Raw genomic sequence first — 18,235 nt, 5'->3', positions numbered from 1 at the left:
CCCCTAGCATATCTTGGAGTGCTGGTTTGGTAGAGATGTATTCTTTTAGCCTTCTTTTGTCTGGGAAACTCCGTATTTCTCCTTCTATTTTAATTGAGAGCCTTGCTGGGTAGAGCAGCCTTGGTTGTAGGCCCTTGCTTTTCATGACTTGGAATATTTGTTGCCATTCCCTTCTGGCTTGTAGTGTTTCTGTTGACAAGTCAGCTCCTAGCCATATCGGAGCGCCCTTGTATGTTACTTTCTCCTTCTCCCTTGCTGCCTTGAGGATTCTCTCTTTGTCTTTGATAGTTGCCATTTTAATGATGATGTGTCTTGGAGTGGACCTCCTTGAGTCCTTGTTGAGTGGGGTCCTCTATGTCTCCTGGATCCATGAGACCCTTTCTCTCCTCAAATTAGGGAAATTTTCCATCATTACTTTTTTGATGAGGTTCTCTATCCCTTGCTCCTCTTCTTCTCCTTCTGGTATCCCTATTATACGGATATTATTGCGTTTCAGGTTGTCTTGCATTTCCCTAAATGCCTCTTCATTCTTTTGGAGTCTTTTTTCCATTTCTTGTTCTTTCTGAGAGCTTTTTTCTGCCTTATCCTCCATCTCACTGATTTAATCCTCGGCTTCATCCAGCCTGCTTTGTATTCCTCCTACTGTGTTCTTCAATTCAGAAATGGTATTCTTCATATCGTCTTGTGTCTTCTTGATAGTTTCTATGTCCTTTTCCAGGTTTATATAGTTTGTTGTAAGATCCTGATAGTTTCTCTGCAGTTTCTCATAGTTCTCTTTGAGTTGGCTGAGCTCATTGAGCTTCCTTAGAACCATTGTTTTGAATTCAATATGTGATCGTTCCCTTGCCTCTATTTCATTGAGCTCTCTCTGTGGGGAGTCCCCTTTTCCACTCATTTGTGGGGAACTTCTTTGTCTTCCCATTTTTGTGAGAGTCTGTTAAGTAATTTACTTATTTATTTATTTATTTTTGCTTCTGCTTCAATTGGGCTGTCTAGATTTCCTGACTTTGTGGATTAAACTTCTATGGTAGTAGGCGGGTCTTTTTATTTATTTAGTTAGTTAGTCAGTTAGTTATTTATTTCCCTTTACTTTTCTTTCTGGGCCTGCCTCTGATGATATCAGTTGTTTACCCTGTGTGGGCTTGGGTCGTTTGTTTGAGCCTTCCAGGAGTCTACGGTCTGTGTTTGACTCCTGCTTGGGCAGCTCTGTGACCCCTTTGGCCAGGGATGGACTATTTCTGTGGATCGTTCTGCACTCCCACGCGGGCTCCTTGAACACGCACCCTGGCCCGGCAGGATCCCCTAGCCACCTAGGTTTGTGCGTGCTTGCCCCAGCCCAGGGGGCTTACTCATGACCTGGCGTACTTGTGTGGCCCCCCCAGGCCGGCAGGTACCCCGGCACTGGTCAGTTTAGGGTCTTCTATTGTGTGCTTTCCCGGCTTTTGGCTCTTTGGGTGCATTGCCTGCCCTCACCAAATGGAGACTACAGAAATGGGAGGAAGTCAGCTCCAGGACTCTCCGGTTAATCCTGTCTCTGGTCTCTCCTCTAGGGACTCTGGGCAGCTCTGTGACCCTTTTGGCCCGGGATGCACTATTTCTGCGGCCCCCTTTGCACTCGCGGCCCGCCTATGTCGATTTACACCTGTGCTTGCCATCTGTGCACTCCCTCCCAGGCCGCATTGGTGCCAACCTGTGGGAGGTCTTGCCAGCCCGCGCGAGCCCTCTCCAGGCCGCGCGGGCCCACACACGCACTCGCCAACCCTTACCAGCCACTTGGCGCAAGTATGCGCACCTGCACTGGGTGTTTTTGGCCTCTCTATTGTGTGCTTTTCAGCTTTTGGCTCTTTGGGGATGTGTCCTTTTCCTGCGCAATGGAGACTAGGGAAAGGAGAAGGAGTCAGGACTCCCCAGTTCCTCCTCCCGTTCTTTCCCCAACGCCTCAGTCTCCAGTCTTTCCTCAAGGCTCTTCCAGCCAGTCTGCACTTAGCCCCCCAGCTCACCCACCCACAAGCTGTGTGCAGAGCGCACAAAAGGCAGGTTAATTAATTCCCTTATGCCTGAGCGAGACGGTAGCTGCAGAGTGGGAGGTGCGTTATCACCGGGGCTCCACTGGCCAGTGTCTCAGTTCTCTTCACAAAGTTTTCCTCACCAGTCTTTTCCCAGGCACCAGCCCACCCTGCTGCCGCCTCTGCCCAGAGATCAAGGAGGGTGGCTGCCACTGCAAATTTTTGCGCTGGCCCTTTAAATGTCTCTTTGCATCCCCAGCCACCTGTCTCTGGCAGAGAGCACCCCTAAGCTTTTCGGGGTTGCGTTTTGTTTGTATTTTCCTGGTTTTAGCTGCTGTAGTTTAGGGGTCCCTGTTTATGATTCAGACCCCGTTCTTCTCGGGGGGACGCTAACTGGCCGTTTCAATGTCCCTCTGGTGCCACTGCCCGTGGGCACCCAGCCCACCCTCTCGAGCCTCCACCACGCTTCTCACCCGTTGGGATGGGTGAGAGTTGAATCCACAGTCTGTCTGCAGCTCCAAGGCTCCTCTCCCACAGTAGTTCCATTGTTTTCCAGGTGATTACTACATTATTTAGTTGCAATTCCAGTTTGGTCTTGGGAGGAGGTTGTCAGCGTGACTCCCATTCACTCCTCCGCCATCTTTTCTCTCTCCTTGTACATATAAGTTCTTTGGCTTCTTCATTTCCTATACTATTCTTAACCTCCCTCTGTCTTATTTTGTACCTACCGATTATGCTTCTTATTCCCTGCACCTTTTTCCCCATTCTCCCCTTTTCCCCTCCCTTCTGATAACTCTCCATGTGAATGTCATTTCTATGACTCTGTTCTTGTTCTAATTGTTTGCCTAGTTTGTTTTTGTTTTTGTTTTAGGTTCAGTTGTTGATAGTTGTGAGTTTTCTGTCATTTTACTCATAGTTTTGTCATTTTCTCTTAGTTTTCATTTTCTTCTTTTTCTTAGATAAGCCTCTTTAACATTTCATACAGTAAGGGCTTGGTGATGATGAACTCTTTTAACTTTACTTTCTCTGGGAGTCATTTTGTCTGCGCTTCCATTCTAAATGATAGCTGTGCTGTATAGAGTCATCTTGGGTGTAGGTCCTTGCCTTTCATGACTTTGAATATTTCTTGCCAGTCCCGTCTTGCCTGCAAGATTTCTTTTGAGAAATCAGCTGACACTCCTATGGAAACTCCTTTGTAGGAAGCTCAGAGGTTTGGGACTCTCTGAGCTTCCTGGACTTGTATGTCTATTTCCTTTGCCAGATTGGGGACGTTCTCCTTCATTATTTTTTCAAATAAGTTTTCTATTTCTTGCTCTTCCTTCTCTTCTTCTGGCACCCCTGTGACTCAGATGTGCGTATGTTTAAAGTTGTCCCAGACGTTCCTAAGCGTCTCCTCATTTTTTTGAATTCTTGTTTCTTCTTTTTGTTCTGGGTGAATATTTATTTCTTCTTTTTGTTCTAAATTGTTGACTTGTGTCCAGGCTTCCTTCCCTTCACTGTTTGTTGCCTGTATATCTTTATTTCACTTGGTATAACCTTCACTTCTTCCTTTATTTTACGGTCATACTCAATCATTTCTGTGAGCATCCTGATCACTAGAGTTTTGAACTGTGCATCTCGTAGGTTGGCTCTCTCTTTGTCACTTAGTTCTTTTTCTGGAGTTTTGATCTGTTCTTTAATTTGGGCCATATTTCTTTGTCTCCTTAATTTGTCGGAGCACATGTTAAGTTGTAAGACTCAGAGCTTTAGGTATTCCCCAGGATGGGGCAACCTGCTTTGTCACATTGTAACACTCTGTATGAGGGAGGGGTCAGAGGGAACAATGCGGCTTGCTCCACTTTCAGCCTGCTTTCAGTCACTTCCCCCACTTCCTACAAGCAACTGGCGCCCTTCCAGCTGCTGCCTTGGTGCTGAATCCTCAAGTAGGTTGGCTCATATTCATTCAAGGACCCCATGGGCCCCACAGACTCTCCGCAGAGATCGGCAGTTTCTTCCACTGCAGTCCCCACAGGTTTTTACAGTTAGAGGTTATAAGGCCTTATTTTCTAGCACTGGAACCCTGGGTTGCTTGGTCTGTCCTGGGGCTGGAACTGCTTGCTACTTAGTTGTCCCTCCTGGTTTTTTTCTGTATGTGAATGTGAGACTTCCCCTTCTGCTGGCTGCCTTGCTGCGTGTCCTCTCTGCCTGGCTGCCTATCTCTGCCCCTCCTGCCTGTCTGGATGAATGTTTCTTCTTTAACTCCTTGGTTGTTGGACTTACATACAGTTCAGTTTCCTGGCAGTTCTATTTGTTTTTTGTTTTTAGATTGGTTGTTATCCTTATGATTGTGTGAGGAGGTGAAGGGTGTCTATGTCTCCTACTTGGCCAGAAGTCTGTATTCTGTATTTTTAAATTATTGATACATTTTAAAAAGACTTATTCTGAAGAAATACATTTTTGTAGGTGGATTGGATTTGGGAGCCATGCTGACTCCAGTTTTAATTATTTGGCCTTTTTCCACAAGTGACCTTAAAAAAGATTCTTGACATTCTAATGTCTCAGTTTTCCTTTTGGTAAATCAGCAACTAAAATTCTAAGCTTGTAGGATGGTTGTACAGTTTCAAGTGCCCAGCAAATGCCTTCAGTAGAAGAAGGGTTCCAGAAATATATTTATCAGATAATTTAGTGCAGTCTATAATCCTGATGCCTACATGCTGTCATAGAGATGGGAGGTGTCACCCATATCAGTGGTTTGTAATGGAGTTTTGTGGAGGGAGGCCAAATGATTTTTGTCCTTTTATAATATCAAACATGAATAAGTTGATTATAATATAATAGGATAACAGTAGGCTTTCAGTTTTTATAAATTCTATTTTGTTTATTAAAAAAATTACCAGCTCCTCTGTAATAATGATTTAATATCCCTTTTAAAAGTAAATATGGCTAGTGACAATTAGCTTAAAAACTACCTACTCTTCATTGGCAAATTATTACTTACTGATTTTTTCATTTTTAATTTTTAAAATTTGAAAAATATTTCTGTTTATATAAAGCTAATAGGATAATGGATGCAGTTGACATATTTTAGATTTAGGATATTACTATTAAGCATACTAGCTCACTTGTTATAGTAATGGGGCTTACATTCAAGTAAAGTACTACATTATTCAAACAGGACACTTTTATCACCTTAACCGGTAAATCCTGGTTATACTGAATTACTATGCAGTATTAAATGGCTACTTGAAAGAGTCCAGGCATATATTGTCATGGTGTTGTCCACTGGCTAATGAATAATGGAGGAACTTGATACATAGGGAATAATTATTTAATTAAAATGCATTGATTGCAGTTTATCATACGTACAGAGATTTCTGTTTTTAATTAATCTTTAGTGGGTTAATTAAACTAGAGAATTACCTCTTTACTGTTCATAATCACATTGTGAAAAATTGTGCAGGTATGTGTTTTTGTAATGCAATATAGTTTATGATGTTTATAGTGTAATAATATTAGAATATACTATTTTGTTAAAGTACCAGTTTAACATAAATTTATGTTACTATATATCTAGTGGTCTGGCACATATAGTATTTTAAGTGGCATGGTAGAAGCTCTGCTAGATTACCAGATATTTACATTTATGTATACATATATTAGGGTAGGGATTTCTGAAGCAAGTGCTTTTAATATCTCATGATGAACATTCATATTTGTCAGGAGTACTGGACCTTAGTATTCTGAATAAATTTCACATGATTTATAAATCTTGTTTAAGATGTTTAAACTTTGTTTAGTGGTAGTTTGTTAATGTACTAAGGATGGTCAGTCTTTGTAGTTAGATCATCAGTAAAGATGTTTTACTTTACTTAACTTGTAGGATCTCTCAGATTCTTATAAACTCTGAATTCCTTAAAAATTTTTATAGCTCATTTGATGAGTACAGTTCAGAACTTAAATCTGGAAGATTGGAGTGGAGTCCTGTGCATAAATCTGAGAAATTTTGGAGGGAAAATGCTGTGAGATTAAATGAGAAGAATTATGAACTCTTGAAGTAAGTTCTAAATTTCAGTTTACATTCTAATACCTGTTACTGTACAGCTTCACACACATGTTTTTGTCACTCTTTAAATGTTAGATATTCTGTGGTTTTAATTTGTATTTTCTTGCCCATTAATGGTGGTTGAATACCTTTTAATATGTTTATAGGTTGTGTGTATTGTATTTTTTCTAGGAGAGGAGCCTGTTGAATTTTTTTTTTTTTTCACTTTATTGGGTTGGTCAAAAAATTTGTTTAGTTTTTTCATGTGATGGCTCTTGAGGTGCTTAGGTGTCTTTAACTTCATTCAAAACAATTTTGTTAGATTGTATTGTGACAGCCGTCATATCAGCGTGCATTTAAAAATGCTTCAAAATTGGTGAATTTTTGTGTAACCATTTTAATATTGAAGATGGAAGATGATATGCAGCATTTTAGCATATTATGCTTTATTTTTTCAAGAAAGGTAAAAATACAACTGAAACAAAAAGAAAAGATTTGTGCAGTGTATGGAGAAGGTTCTGTGACTGATCAAGCATGTCAAAAGTGGTTTGCAAAGTTTCTTGGTACTATTGACATTTAGACCAAATAAATCTTTGCTGTAGAGCTATCTTATATATTGAAAGATGTTTAGTAGCAACCCTGATCTCTACCTACTAGAAGCCAATAGCAAGAAATAGGTAACATACTCAAAATACCCAAATCAATAAAGTTGTTGGTGAAAATGAAAAATGTGTCTTTTATTTTATGGAAAAAACTAAATGGACTTTTTAGCCAACATAATATAAGAGTTCCATATGTATTCTGAACATGAGTTCTTTGTACAGTGGAACCTAAGTTTTGATCTTAATTCATTCTAGAAGACTGTTTGAAAGGTGATTTGTTCAAAAACTGAATAATTTTTTTCCCATTAAAAATAAGATAAATTTAATTAAGCCATTCCAGATACCCAAATGATTCCTTGTTTTAACTTTTCTTATATAAAGTCCATGTCTAATGTACTGTTTAATCTATAGATAAAAACTTTAAAAAACAAAAAGGATGTGAAATATAAATGGAAACTTAACAAAAAGGAAATGAAATGTACATGAATATTGACATACACACTAGAACTTACCCTTAATGTTGAGAGCTATTGATGACTGAATATAGAGAGGGGGGATGGAGGGATGCTATTTTTTGGAAGGGGCATACCCTTCCATAATAACATCAGGTAGCTATTCTTCTGAGGTTCTTTTTCTCTTTTATTTCTTTGTTCCACTAGAACTTCCTTCAGTGATTCCTCTGTATCACTAAAAACCTATCCTATGATGTTTGTTTTTGTCTGCATTTTAACACTTGCCTGAAGTGAAACACTGCATTTTCATTAAACAAGTTTACCACATGGATTGCTACTTCTTTATCAGGGTAGTATTCACCAATAAAACTTTGTATTTCTCCCTATTTCCCAAGCATTTCCTTGATTAGTGAAGTAGGAATAGTCTCTCTTCCCTCCTCCTCCTCTGAAGAGAACTTTTCAGCTGCTGACCTTTCTCTGAAGGTCCTGGGGTTCCTTGGGGGTCAGCTCAGTGTGGTAATCCTCCACCAACTCTTCCACATCATCATTGTCCACTTCCAAGCCCATGAACTTGCCCAGAGACACAGTATCCTCCAAAACAGACACAAGGTCATCATCAAAGCCCTCACAATCTCTTTCAGCAACTAACTCAAGCCACAATTTCTTCTAGGCTGATTGCATATTACTTTGTCTATGAGCCTCAAGTAAGTGAGGATATTAAAATGTACATTGCAGGATTCCCTGAAGGTTAAATTAGTTTTGTAACCAAACTAGTGGGGTCCCACTGTCTCCTGCCCATAGGCAGTAACTCTGGAGACAGAGTCTGGTGGAAAGGAAAATAGAATTTTTATTTATTTATAGATGTACACAGATTTCTTGATGCCCACCCCCAAACCTCGCCACTGGAGGAATGAGCAGGCTGCTGTTGGGGTGGCTGCCCCAGCTTTGCATGTTGGAGTAGGGCGCAGGGCTTGTTTTCTGGCTGTGCTGCCTCCCCGGACCTGCCTTTCAGGATCTGCTGACCCAAATCTCCTCTCACTTCCCCATTACAATCCCCGCCTTTAACACTCTGGATATTTGTAATTTTACAAGGGCATATGGATGAAGGTGTCATTCTTCTCTAACTACTTCCTGCTGATCAGGGGGCATAGTCTTAACCTATTCCCTGGTCTAGAGGTCCCTAACAAAGGGGATCTGGAGTGGAGGGGAGCCTTCACACAAGGGAGAAGGGTCTTGCAAAGTCCAGGTCATTTGGTTATCCCTGGAAAATGGTGTGCATGATGTCCCGAGGATGGTATTACTGGATGTGTTGGCACCCTTGTCTTGTTCTCGAGGCAACAAATTTGGCAACATGGTTAGAAGGCTCAATCAGAACTATAACAACTAAATAACAAAGGTAGGGACTAATTCTGCAGTGTCTCTGATTAAGAAAAACTTCTTCCTTGGAGGAAGTTGTGCAAGGTGTGTCACACCCGTCGAAAGCCTTACTGCCTATTATACTGAACTTAAATTAGGCTAAGGGGAATATCCTGAGATTCCTCCCTTTAACACTTCTGGACCCTTTTCATCCAAACTATTAAGGCAGAAAAGAAAGCAGTTTTAAAACAAAGATGTAGTTTCAATTAAGATAGAAACTATCTATCCTAGCAAAGCTGATAGGCTGCCTCATACTTCACCAGCTCAACTGTTTAGTCCAACCAAATCATTGAATGCCAGGAGGTAGTGATGCAGGTAGACTTCTCAAGTGGGGCCTACACCCTTTCTGAGTCCACAAGACTGTCTTTTGAGAAGATGTTCAGTTACAAGGCCTTTGCTGAAATGATACTAAGCAGTGATAATTTGATATCATCAGGTTAAACCAGATCAGTTCTCACGTAAAAACAAACTTTGATGATAGTTCACTGCGCTAGAATCTGATGTTCACCTGACTGAGCATTGCGATTTTCTTTAAAACCTGATTCCTCTCCCCAAGACCACCCTCATTGTCCTCAAAAAGACTGCAGGTTTTCAATTTTGCCTCATTGTTTGCATAAAAACAAGAGCAGCATTGAACACATAGGCTTCTTAAAGTCTGCTTTGCTGGGACTTCCACAAGGAACTTTTAGGTTGACCCTTAGACAGCTGTTCAGGGCATAGAAGCTAAGCCACACAACTGCCATACAGCTTTGCCTGCAGTACCTGTATTTCTCAAGTCCTAGAGGTTCCCATCGTATCTTAAGGTTCCTCCTTGCCATCTTTCAGGAAAGCAACCTTTGTTCCCTCCTTGGAAAGACTGCCATGAACCACATGATGAAACAAGGTACTATGCCACTTCTCCAATCGGCTTTTGTTAGCTTCGAATCAATCTTAGTTCCTCAAGGCTTTCTGGTAACAACCGTAGCCCAGGCATGCGTCCTTTGGGCATGACACTCCAGTCAAAGCCTTGGTTATTAAAACCAGTCTTATTGGTTTCATGAAAAGGAAATTTTATATCATTACACATTAAGAATTCCAAATTCTAGAGGGATCAGGTAGGGAGAAAAATACAAAGAAAAGGGAAAATCCTTGTTCTTCCAATATTCACCAGAATTGCATTTCCATACTTTATATCTTTCATTACTTTACTTCCTAACCTAATGTGAGGTTTTAACCTTTAGGAACCGCAATTTCTTTTCAAAAATGAAAGAAAACAGAAATCCAAAGCAAAGACAGAATTTCTTCCCCCTGCCCCCTGCCAAAATAAAAGGGGACTAGTCTAAGAATCTTGATCTTGTTTCCCACCAACATGTCACACTAACTGGTCACACAGATGACCTTTCTCAGGTCCCCAATGGCACGAAGCCCCAAACGGCTAAGATATGTTCTTACCCCAGCCGAATTCTACCCGGCACCAATGGCATGAAGCCCCAATGGTAGAGGCATTCTCTCACCTACTAATGCATCAGCTCACCAAATAATCTTATGGCAGAGACATACTCCCTCACCCCAGCCGGCTCTAACCAACAGGAGATGAACTTTCTATGGTCCAAATGTCAGAAGCCCCAAATGGGAGAGATACATTCTCACGCCAACTGGTACCTCAGATGACCTTTATGAGGTCCAATGTTGCAAAGCCCCAAACAGCAGAGACAGAGGATTCCCAGTGTAAATAAAACAGTTAAGTTCCCCAGGTCCCCAAGAGATCAGAAAGCAAGAAATGAAACAAAACCTAAAGCAAAGAATAACTGAACACAAGCACTGAGATTTCTTTCCTTTAAAAAAAAAATTTGTACCCTTGCATGGTCTCTATAACCTTCACAAATCTTTTTTTTTTCTTTTCTATATGCTGTACAACTTTCTACACACCTTCTGCAACCTTCTTAGACCTTCTTACTCACTCAGGCATAGGCATAACCATAACTCACTTTCAATCCTTGTCCTTTTTAATAATGGAACAGACCACCCTCAAACTCGGTATCTGGCAACTAAAAATCCCTAAATTTGCAAACAGTTAAATAAAGGAACATTATCACTTTCCATTGGGGCCCACTCTCTTCTGAAAGAGAAATCTCAAATCTCCTTCCACAGTACAAGTCCAGTTTTGCTTTTCATCATCAACCACAACAGCAGGGTTTGAATTCTCATGGGGCGGTGCCTGTTTTATTTGTGTGTGGTAGAGTCAAGACTTAATTCCCGCAAGTGTCCCAGAAGAATGTGTTGTCAGTAAGATGTCATAGGGACCAGTTCGCCTGTCCCTATGGGTAGATAGACCTGCAATGAGCGAACTTGTGCAGAATGGTTAGTGTTTGCCCTAAATGTTTTACTTATTGCTTAATTTTCCACTCATTCTCCTTAATCTAGTGGGGGGGGTGGGGGGGGGGTGAGGAGCGGGGCACACCCAGAACTGAGATTTGGAAGGGTCTCTCATAAATTGTTTCAAAAGGGCTTATCTTAAGCCCAGTTCTAGGTGCTACCCTAACCTGGAGCAAAGCAATAGGAAGTGCCTGGTCCTGTTTCAAATGTGTTTCCTGGCATATTTTTGCCTGGGTCTTCTTTATTGTGTGGTTCATGTTCTCAGTCTCTCCCATAGATTGAAGGTCTCCAAGATGCATGTAGTTTCTATCTTAATTGAAGTGCCTGTCCAACCTTCTGGAGATCTCCAAAGTGAGTGATGGTCCATTGTTACTCTGAATACTCTTGAGAATGTCCAAACCTAGGAATTATTCTTTAAGTAGAAGTTTACCACAGTCATCTTCTCAGTTCTAGTGGGGTATGCATCTACCCATCTGGAAAAAGTGTCCACAAAAACTAATAAAAATTTGAAATTCCCTCTGGTTTTAGGCATTTGCATACAGTTTACTCACTGGTTCTCAAATGGGCATAATCCTTTATATTTTACTCCCTTTTTTGTTGGGGCTGCATTCTCTCTTAGGATTGTTTTTGGCACATACCTGACAAGCTTGGGTAATCCTCTGAACAGTCTTTGCAAATGGGAGCCCTTCAAATGTGGCCTAATGTGGTCCATCAAAGCATCCGTTCCATAATGGATCCCTTCATGTAGGTGTTTGAGGATTGGATACACTAGAGCCTTGGGAAGTAAGGTCATTGCATGGTTGTTGATCTTCCATACAGCATTGGGATCAGTTGTTAGTGAACCCCCATTCACGGGCCTGTTACTCATCTTGTTCTGTGTAATGAGGTTTAAATCCTGACAAGTCCCAAGTAGGGGATCTAAATCCTTAAGCATGGCAGCCCTCCGGCTGCTTGTCTTGCTGTTTTATTAGCAGTTTGGTTTCCCTGGCTCATTTGGTGTCTTGGGCAGTGGGTGTCTGTGGTAACCTGGTCCAGTAGATTATTTGCTGCCTTTAGCAATTTTAAAATGTCCTCTGCATGTTTAACATCTTTGTTCCCTGAGGTTGAGTCCTTTCTCCTTCCATATTGCTCCATAGGCCTGGACTGCCATGAAGGCATATGTGGAGCCCATGTAGATGTTAACCTTATTTCCCTGGGACAGTACTAAGGCTCTCCCAAGGGCTATCAGTTCAGCCTTCTGTGCAGAGGTTCTTGATTTCTATTACACTGAAGGGCTTGGATTTCTATTACACTGCCTACAGTGACCACCACATACCTGGCTCATCATTGGCCATCGTCCATGAAGCTGTTCCCAGCTCCAGGTCTGGTGCCACCAACAGTTGTTCCAGTAGATCTGGCCTGCTAGAAGAAACTTGACCAAATTTCCAAGCTGTCGTACTGGAGGGCTGAGTTTCCCTCTGTGTCTGGGAGCAGGGTGGCCAGATTCACAGTTGTGGTAGTCTGCAAGGTAACATTTGGGTTGTCCAACAGAGTAGCCTGGTATTTCCCTGTGTCCACTGCTATCAGCCAATACCCTACTTTCTGTTCCGGTAGAGTTAGGGCCTGATATAGTACCAATACTGTAACAGGCTATCCGAAAGAGCTCTTCTAAGCTTTCTGTAAGGTGTCACAGGTAGCTGCCACTGCTCAAAGACATGATGACCATCCCTTTTTGGTGTGATCCAACTTCTTTGATAGATAGACTATGGGTCTGGGGATATTTCCCAGAGTCTGGGTTAGAAGACCCAGTGCAATCCCTTGCCTTTCATGAATGTACAGTTTGAAAGGCGCCTGTAATTTGGGCAGTCTTAGCACGGGACCTGAAACCAGCTTTTCCTTCAAGGTGTCAAATGCTACCTGACAATTCCTTGTCCATTCAAAAGGTTTGGAGTCCAGTCCATTCAAGGAATCATATAGTGGTTTTGCTATGAGTTCAAAATTTGGAATCCAAATTCAGCAGAACCCTGTAATCCCTAAGAACCCATGAGGCTGCCTTAGGTTTTCTGAGATTTCTATTGTATCAATGGCTTGTTTTCTATCTACCATTAAGCTCCCAGTGCCCTGTTTCCGTTGAAATCTTAGGTGTGCCGCCTCCTGTTTGCAAATCTGGGTCTTGTAAGGCAATATCTTTTGTCCCCTTTTTGCCAAATGATTTAGGACTGTGATGGTGTTGAGCAAACAGTCCTCATAGGTGCTGCTATTTATCAATATGTCATCCACATATTGCAGAAGAACTCCTGATTTCACCTGAATATCCCTTAAGTTCTTGGCTACTACTTCACCAGATATAGTCAGGGAGTTCTTAAATCCTTGTGGCAGCACAATCTAGCAGTATTGGAGCATGGCTTTTGTTTTTAGGTCCTGCCATTCAGAGGCGAATAGTAGTTGGGCCTGTTCATCTATTGGGATGTTGAAAAAGGCATTCTTCAAGTCTAGGACTGAAAACCATTCGCTATCTCTAGGCACCATGGTTAACAGAGTATAGGGATTGGATACTGTAGGATGAATATCCTGAATAATGTCATTTATGGCTCTAAGATCCTATACAAATTGATATTCATCAGAGTGAAGATTTTTTGACTGGCACAGTGCAAGTGTTATAGGGAGACTGGCATGACTGAATTAGTCCTGATTTTAGGAATTTCTGTAATACTGGCTGAATCCCCTCTAAAGCCTCCTTTTTGAGGGGGTACTGCTTGCTCTTTGGGATACCTCCCTTTTACGTTAACTTTCATGGGTTGGCTATTAACTGCTTTACCTGGGGTTCCATCAGCCCAGATGGTTTGATCGACCTGTTCATAGATCCTGGGTAGGAAGAGTTCGACTCCAGGACCATCTGGGCAAGTCAGGAGTGCCTGGAACTAGAGAGCATGTTCCAGTGGGACCTCTACACATAGCTGCTGCTTTTCAGGAGAAAAAGTTATTTGGGTGTGCAATTTGCAAAGTAATTCTGAGCTCAGCAATGGGACAGGGCAGTCTGGCATGTAGAAAAAACTATGTACAGACTTCTGATCCCCTAGCTGACATTCTAGGGGTTGAAGGAATGCCTGTTTTTATAATCGTTCCATCACTCCAGTAACCATTACTTTATCTGAGCTTTCTTTAATTACTTTTCTATTCAGCACTGAGTACGTAGCTCCCTAACCCATAAGAAAATCAGTTGGTTTGTTACCTACTGTCAGCTGTACCCAGGGCTCCTGTGGGGATATAATAATAGGTCAGGAGATGCACAAGGAAGCCCCTGGGCGTCCTCATTCATCATCAGACTCCCCTTAGCTTTTTAGCATTTCCTAATGTGAGGTTTTCCATCCCTGCTTTCCCTTTTGAACTTTGGGCACTTCTTTCTCAAATGGCTCTCCTCCTTACAATAAGCACATTGACTGGTGCCTAGAGGGCTTCTCTTTTTCTCTTTAGGGTCTCACTTCTTCTGATCTTGCCACCCTCTTTCTAAGAACACAGTGGCCTGCTTTATCTTTCATGCTTTCTGGGCATTGTAGACTTGAAAGGCCATGTCTACCAACTGAGAGGGATTTATTCCCAATGGCCATCTAAACTCCGTAGTTTCTGTCTGATATCTAGGGCACTTTGCCTAATGAAAATTATGTTCACATTCTCTGCTGCCTGTGCATCAGCATCAGTGTGCTTCCTATAGGCCTGATAGATCCTCTGTAAAAATTGAGAAGCATCCTCATCTGGCTTTTGCTGAAGGGCCTCTATCATATTCAGGCTCTTTTTGTTGAGGCACACCTTCCTTAAGCCCTTCCAGTATTCACTTCCTGTAATGTTCCAGGAAGGCTAGGCCCCCACCATTTGGGTTTCAGTCAGGCTCTGTCAAGGGAATTGCTCCAGCTGGGTTGGGGGGTCCCATTGAGATTCTCTTTATAGAGACCTTGGTTCTCTTCATTAGCTTTATTTATAACCATGCATCTCTCATCTGCTGTTAACAAGGTTCTGAGGAGGGCCTGTATATCTACCCATGTTGGATGATGAGTGGCAAAAATGAAGGTGATAAGGTCTGCCATTCTTTGAGGATTCTCCCTATACGAGAGGTTGGAAATTCTTTCAATTCAGTAAGTCTGAAGTGGAGGACGGAGTATGACCCCAAGAGTACCCCCAGGGCTGACCTTCCTGATTTACTCTGCCTGTGGAATACTGACTCAGAGGAAATTGCCTTGTTCTAGAGAGAGACTCCCTGGCCAAATTGGGTGCCGTGATGAGTCTTTGATGGGGAGACCATGCCTTTGTCTTACAAGGGTGGGGCCATTGCCTTTTTGGGCTCTATTTCAGGGGTGGCTTGAGCTGGGGATAATGATGGAGGGGGTCCTCCTGCTATGAACCTTGTGTTCCTTGAATTCAGGGCATTAATGAGGCCTGTTTCCTTATCTTCCTTTGCTTCCTGTGTATTATCAGGAAGAGGTTTCAAGGCCCCTTGCCTTCTCTCTACCATTAAGTGGACCTTTGTCTCTGGTGAAATCCTATTATGCAATGACATAAATGCCTTGAGATAATGGATTTCATCCCCTCTATTCAACTTTTGGCAATACTGTTCCAGTTGCTTAATAGTACAGTAATCTAGGAAACCACCCATGGGCCATCTTTTCCCACAATCCAAAAACGTATGTAGGCCACACAATATTACAGTAGTAAACCATACTTTTTTGGACATTGGATAATGGCTGTACACACCCCAGTAGAATGCAGGCAAACTGGGAACATATAAGCAAAATCTGAACCTACAGCTCCACTGTTCCGGAGTACTCACAGCAAGCCTCCTACCAGCTGATCTCACAGTCAGTGAACCCAAGCAATGGCCTCCCCAAAACTCGTCCAGTTATCACCTGGACCTTGGTTTGTATCCCTAAAACTCAGGTGATCCTCCCTCCTTCTCAGAGTCTGTTCCCTTCCCAGACCCATTTCCTTTCCCCCTGCTAGGCATGTTTAAGCGACCAATGAATCTGGCAGGTATGCTGAGGAATTCCCATCAACTGGGAAGCCCCACAGTCCCGCTCCTTGGGGTTGACCTAAAACAAGTAGCTAGGGTTCCACATTGGGCACTACTACTATTAATAGAATGAGTGGAGTGGGCTCCCACTGACTGCCACCCATAGGCAATAACTGGAGACAGAATCTGGTGTAAAGGAAAATAGAATTTTTACTTACTTACAGATATACACAGATTTCTTCATGCTCCCACCACCAGAGGACTGAGCAGGCTGTTTGAGGATGGCTGCTACAGTGGTTTCCCACAGCTTTGCAGGACGGGGAGGGGGCATGGGGCTTGTCGCCCAGCCATGCTACCTCCCAGGACCTGCCTTCCAGGACCTGCTGGCCCAAATCTCGCCCCCCGTCCCCCATTAGAGTTTCAGAGGTCACCTCAAAACACCTTTGAAACAGTGCCTTTGTGTAGAGTTTCTTAAACTTAGAAATGACCTGCTGGTACATGGGCTGGATGAGAGGAACTGTGTTAGGTGGCAACAGTCTAACAGTGATGAATCTGTACTTCTTCACCAGCTTGGCCTCTTTGCCTGGAGGATGAGCAGGAGCATTGTCCATTATAAGAAGTGCCCTGAGTGGCAATTGTTTTTCCTGTTTTCCTGTAAAACAGGAAAAAGAAAATTGTTTTATCTCACATTTGAGACAAATACTTTATGAATCCACTCAATAAAAAATCTCCTGGTTACCTAAGCTTTGCTATTAGCCCTCCACATCACATTTAACCTGTTTTTCAAGACATTATTTTTCTTGAAAACTTGCAGGTTTTCAGAATGGTAGATGAATAGAGGCTTCAATTTAAAGTCCCCGCTTGCATTCCCATACAACAATAATGTTAACCTGTTCCTCATTGGCTTGTGTCCTGGCAGTGACTTCTCCTGTGTGATGTAGGTCCTCTTTGTCATCTTCTTCCAGAAGAGGCCTGTCTCCTCACAGTTGAACACATGTTGTGGAACAAATCTCTTGGCCTCTACGTATTCTTGAAATTCTGCCATGGAATTGTCAGCACCTACTTTGTTAGAACCGGCAGTCTCCCCCTGCCTCGCTACACCATGAATGCCACTTTTAAATTTGTTGAACCACCCCCTGCTAGCCCTAAATAAATCACTTTCAGCCCTCATTCCAAGGGTATCTTTCAGGAGGTCAGCATGCAGCATCTTCACTTTTTCACATATCATTGTCTCCAAAATGCTATCACTGGCTAACTGCTTTTTGTTGATACAAATCAGCAACAATTTTTGCACCTCTTCGGTTGCCTGTGATCACTGTTTTACAAGCACTTTTCACACCCTAGTAACATCAGCACTCTTAATTGCCTCTTTATGTTTTAAAACTGTGCTAATTGTTGATTTTACCATGCCATACTTGTAGCCCGGTGAAACATGTGAACACCCTATTATACTTTGCAATTATTTCTTTTCTAAGCTCTATCATTATTCTCACAACTTTTCACTTTGGTGCTGTCACTAACCTTTGTAGGACCCATGGTGACTTACTGTACGTATTTAATAATCAGCAAGGAAAGCAAAAAAACCATGAAAATATTAACAGCACAATTTCCTGAGATGTTAACAATGCAAGGTTTAGCAGTAAACTGATTCATACTTGCACACTTTCCTTTGTCTCCTGAGAGATGTGTGACTGATCATACAGGTATTAGCACGAAAGGGTTGCTGGGTTGAGAACTCAAGTTTTGTTCTACAACTGAGACATTTTTTTCCATTAACAACTTGGTCAAGAACTGAATTGTTTCAGATGAGAGACGTTTGAGAACCGCTGTTTGTACGGTAATACTTTTTCTTTGAATGTGTCTGATCTCTATCCTTCATAAAATAAGTCCTTTACCACGTGCCTTTTAATGTTTTTGTTGTCACAAATGATCTCCATTTATGTTATAAGTCTGTTGGTGATCTTACTTGTAGTTTTGTGACCTTCTGTTTTTCGTTTTAGGTAGAGTAACACCCTTGAGTATTTTCTGTAATGGAGGGCTTCTGGTAATAAATCCACTCAGCTTTTGTGAATCTGGAAAAGACTTTATTTCTCCTTCATATTTAAAGGATAATGTTGCTGGGTATATTATTCTTGGCTGGTAATTTCTCTTTCCATAGTTTGAATATTTGGTTTTGCTCTCTTCTGGTTTATAGAGTTTCTGCTGAAAAGTCTGATGATAACCTAATGGACTTTCCTTTATAGGTTACTTTCTTTTTTTTCCCTGGCTGCCTTTAGAATTCTTTTGTTATGATTAATTTTTGACAGTTATAATACAACATATCTTGCAGAAATTCTGTCTCTTTGGTTTGAGGTAACTAGGTGTTCTGTTTGTTTCATGAATTTGAGGATCTGGCTTTTACC

General features: G+C 41.9%; 1 protein-coding gene across 3 annotated transcripts in view; it reads left to right on the top strand.

Annotated features, from left to right (window-relative positions):
* ATP6V1H (ATPase H+ transporting V1 subunit H) overlaps positions 1-18,235 on the top strand; it is a 142,123-nt gene that overhangs the window by 65,993 nt on the left and 57,895 nt on the right. For all 3 annotated transcript variants that reach the window (XM_054595542.1, XM_054595540.1, XM_054595541.1), the window contains one exon: positions 5,914-6,039. In XM_054595542.1, the coding sequence (XP_054451517.1) occupies positions 5,914-6,039 (126 nt within the window). The remainder of the gene's footprint in view (positions 1-5,913; positions 6,040-18,235) is intronic.

This window comes from Pteronotus mesoamericanus, unplaced genomic scaffold (assembly GCF_021234165.1).
Source record: "Pteronotus mesoamericanus isolate MK-2021 breed Mesoamerican mustached bat unplaced genomic scaffold, CSHL_Meso_final scaffold_54, whole genome shotgun sequence".
Taxonomy (NCBI): domain Eukaryota; kingdom Metazoa; phylum Chordata; class Mammalia; order Chiroptera; family Mormoopidae; genus Pteronotus; species Pteronotus mesoamericanus.
This window is presented reverse-complemented; position numbering and strand designations above follow the sequence as displayed.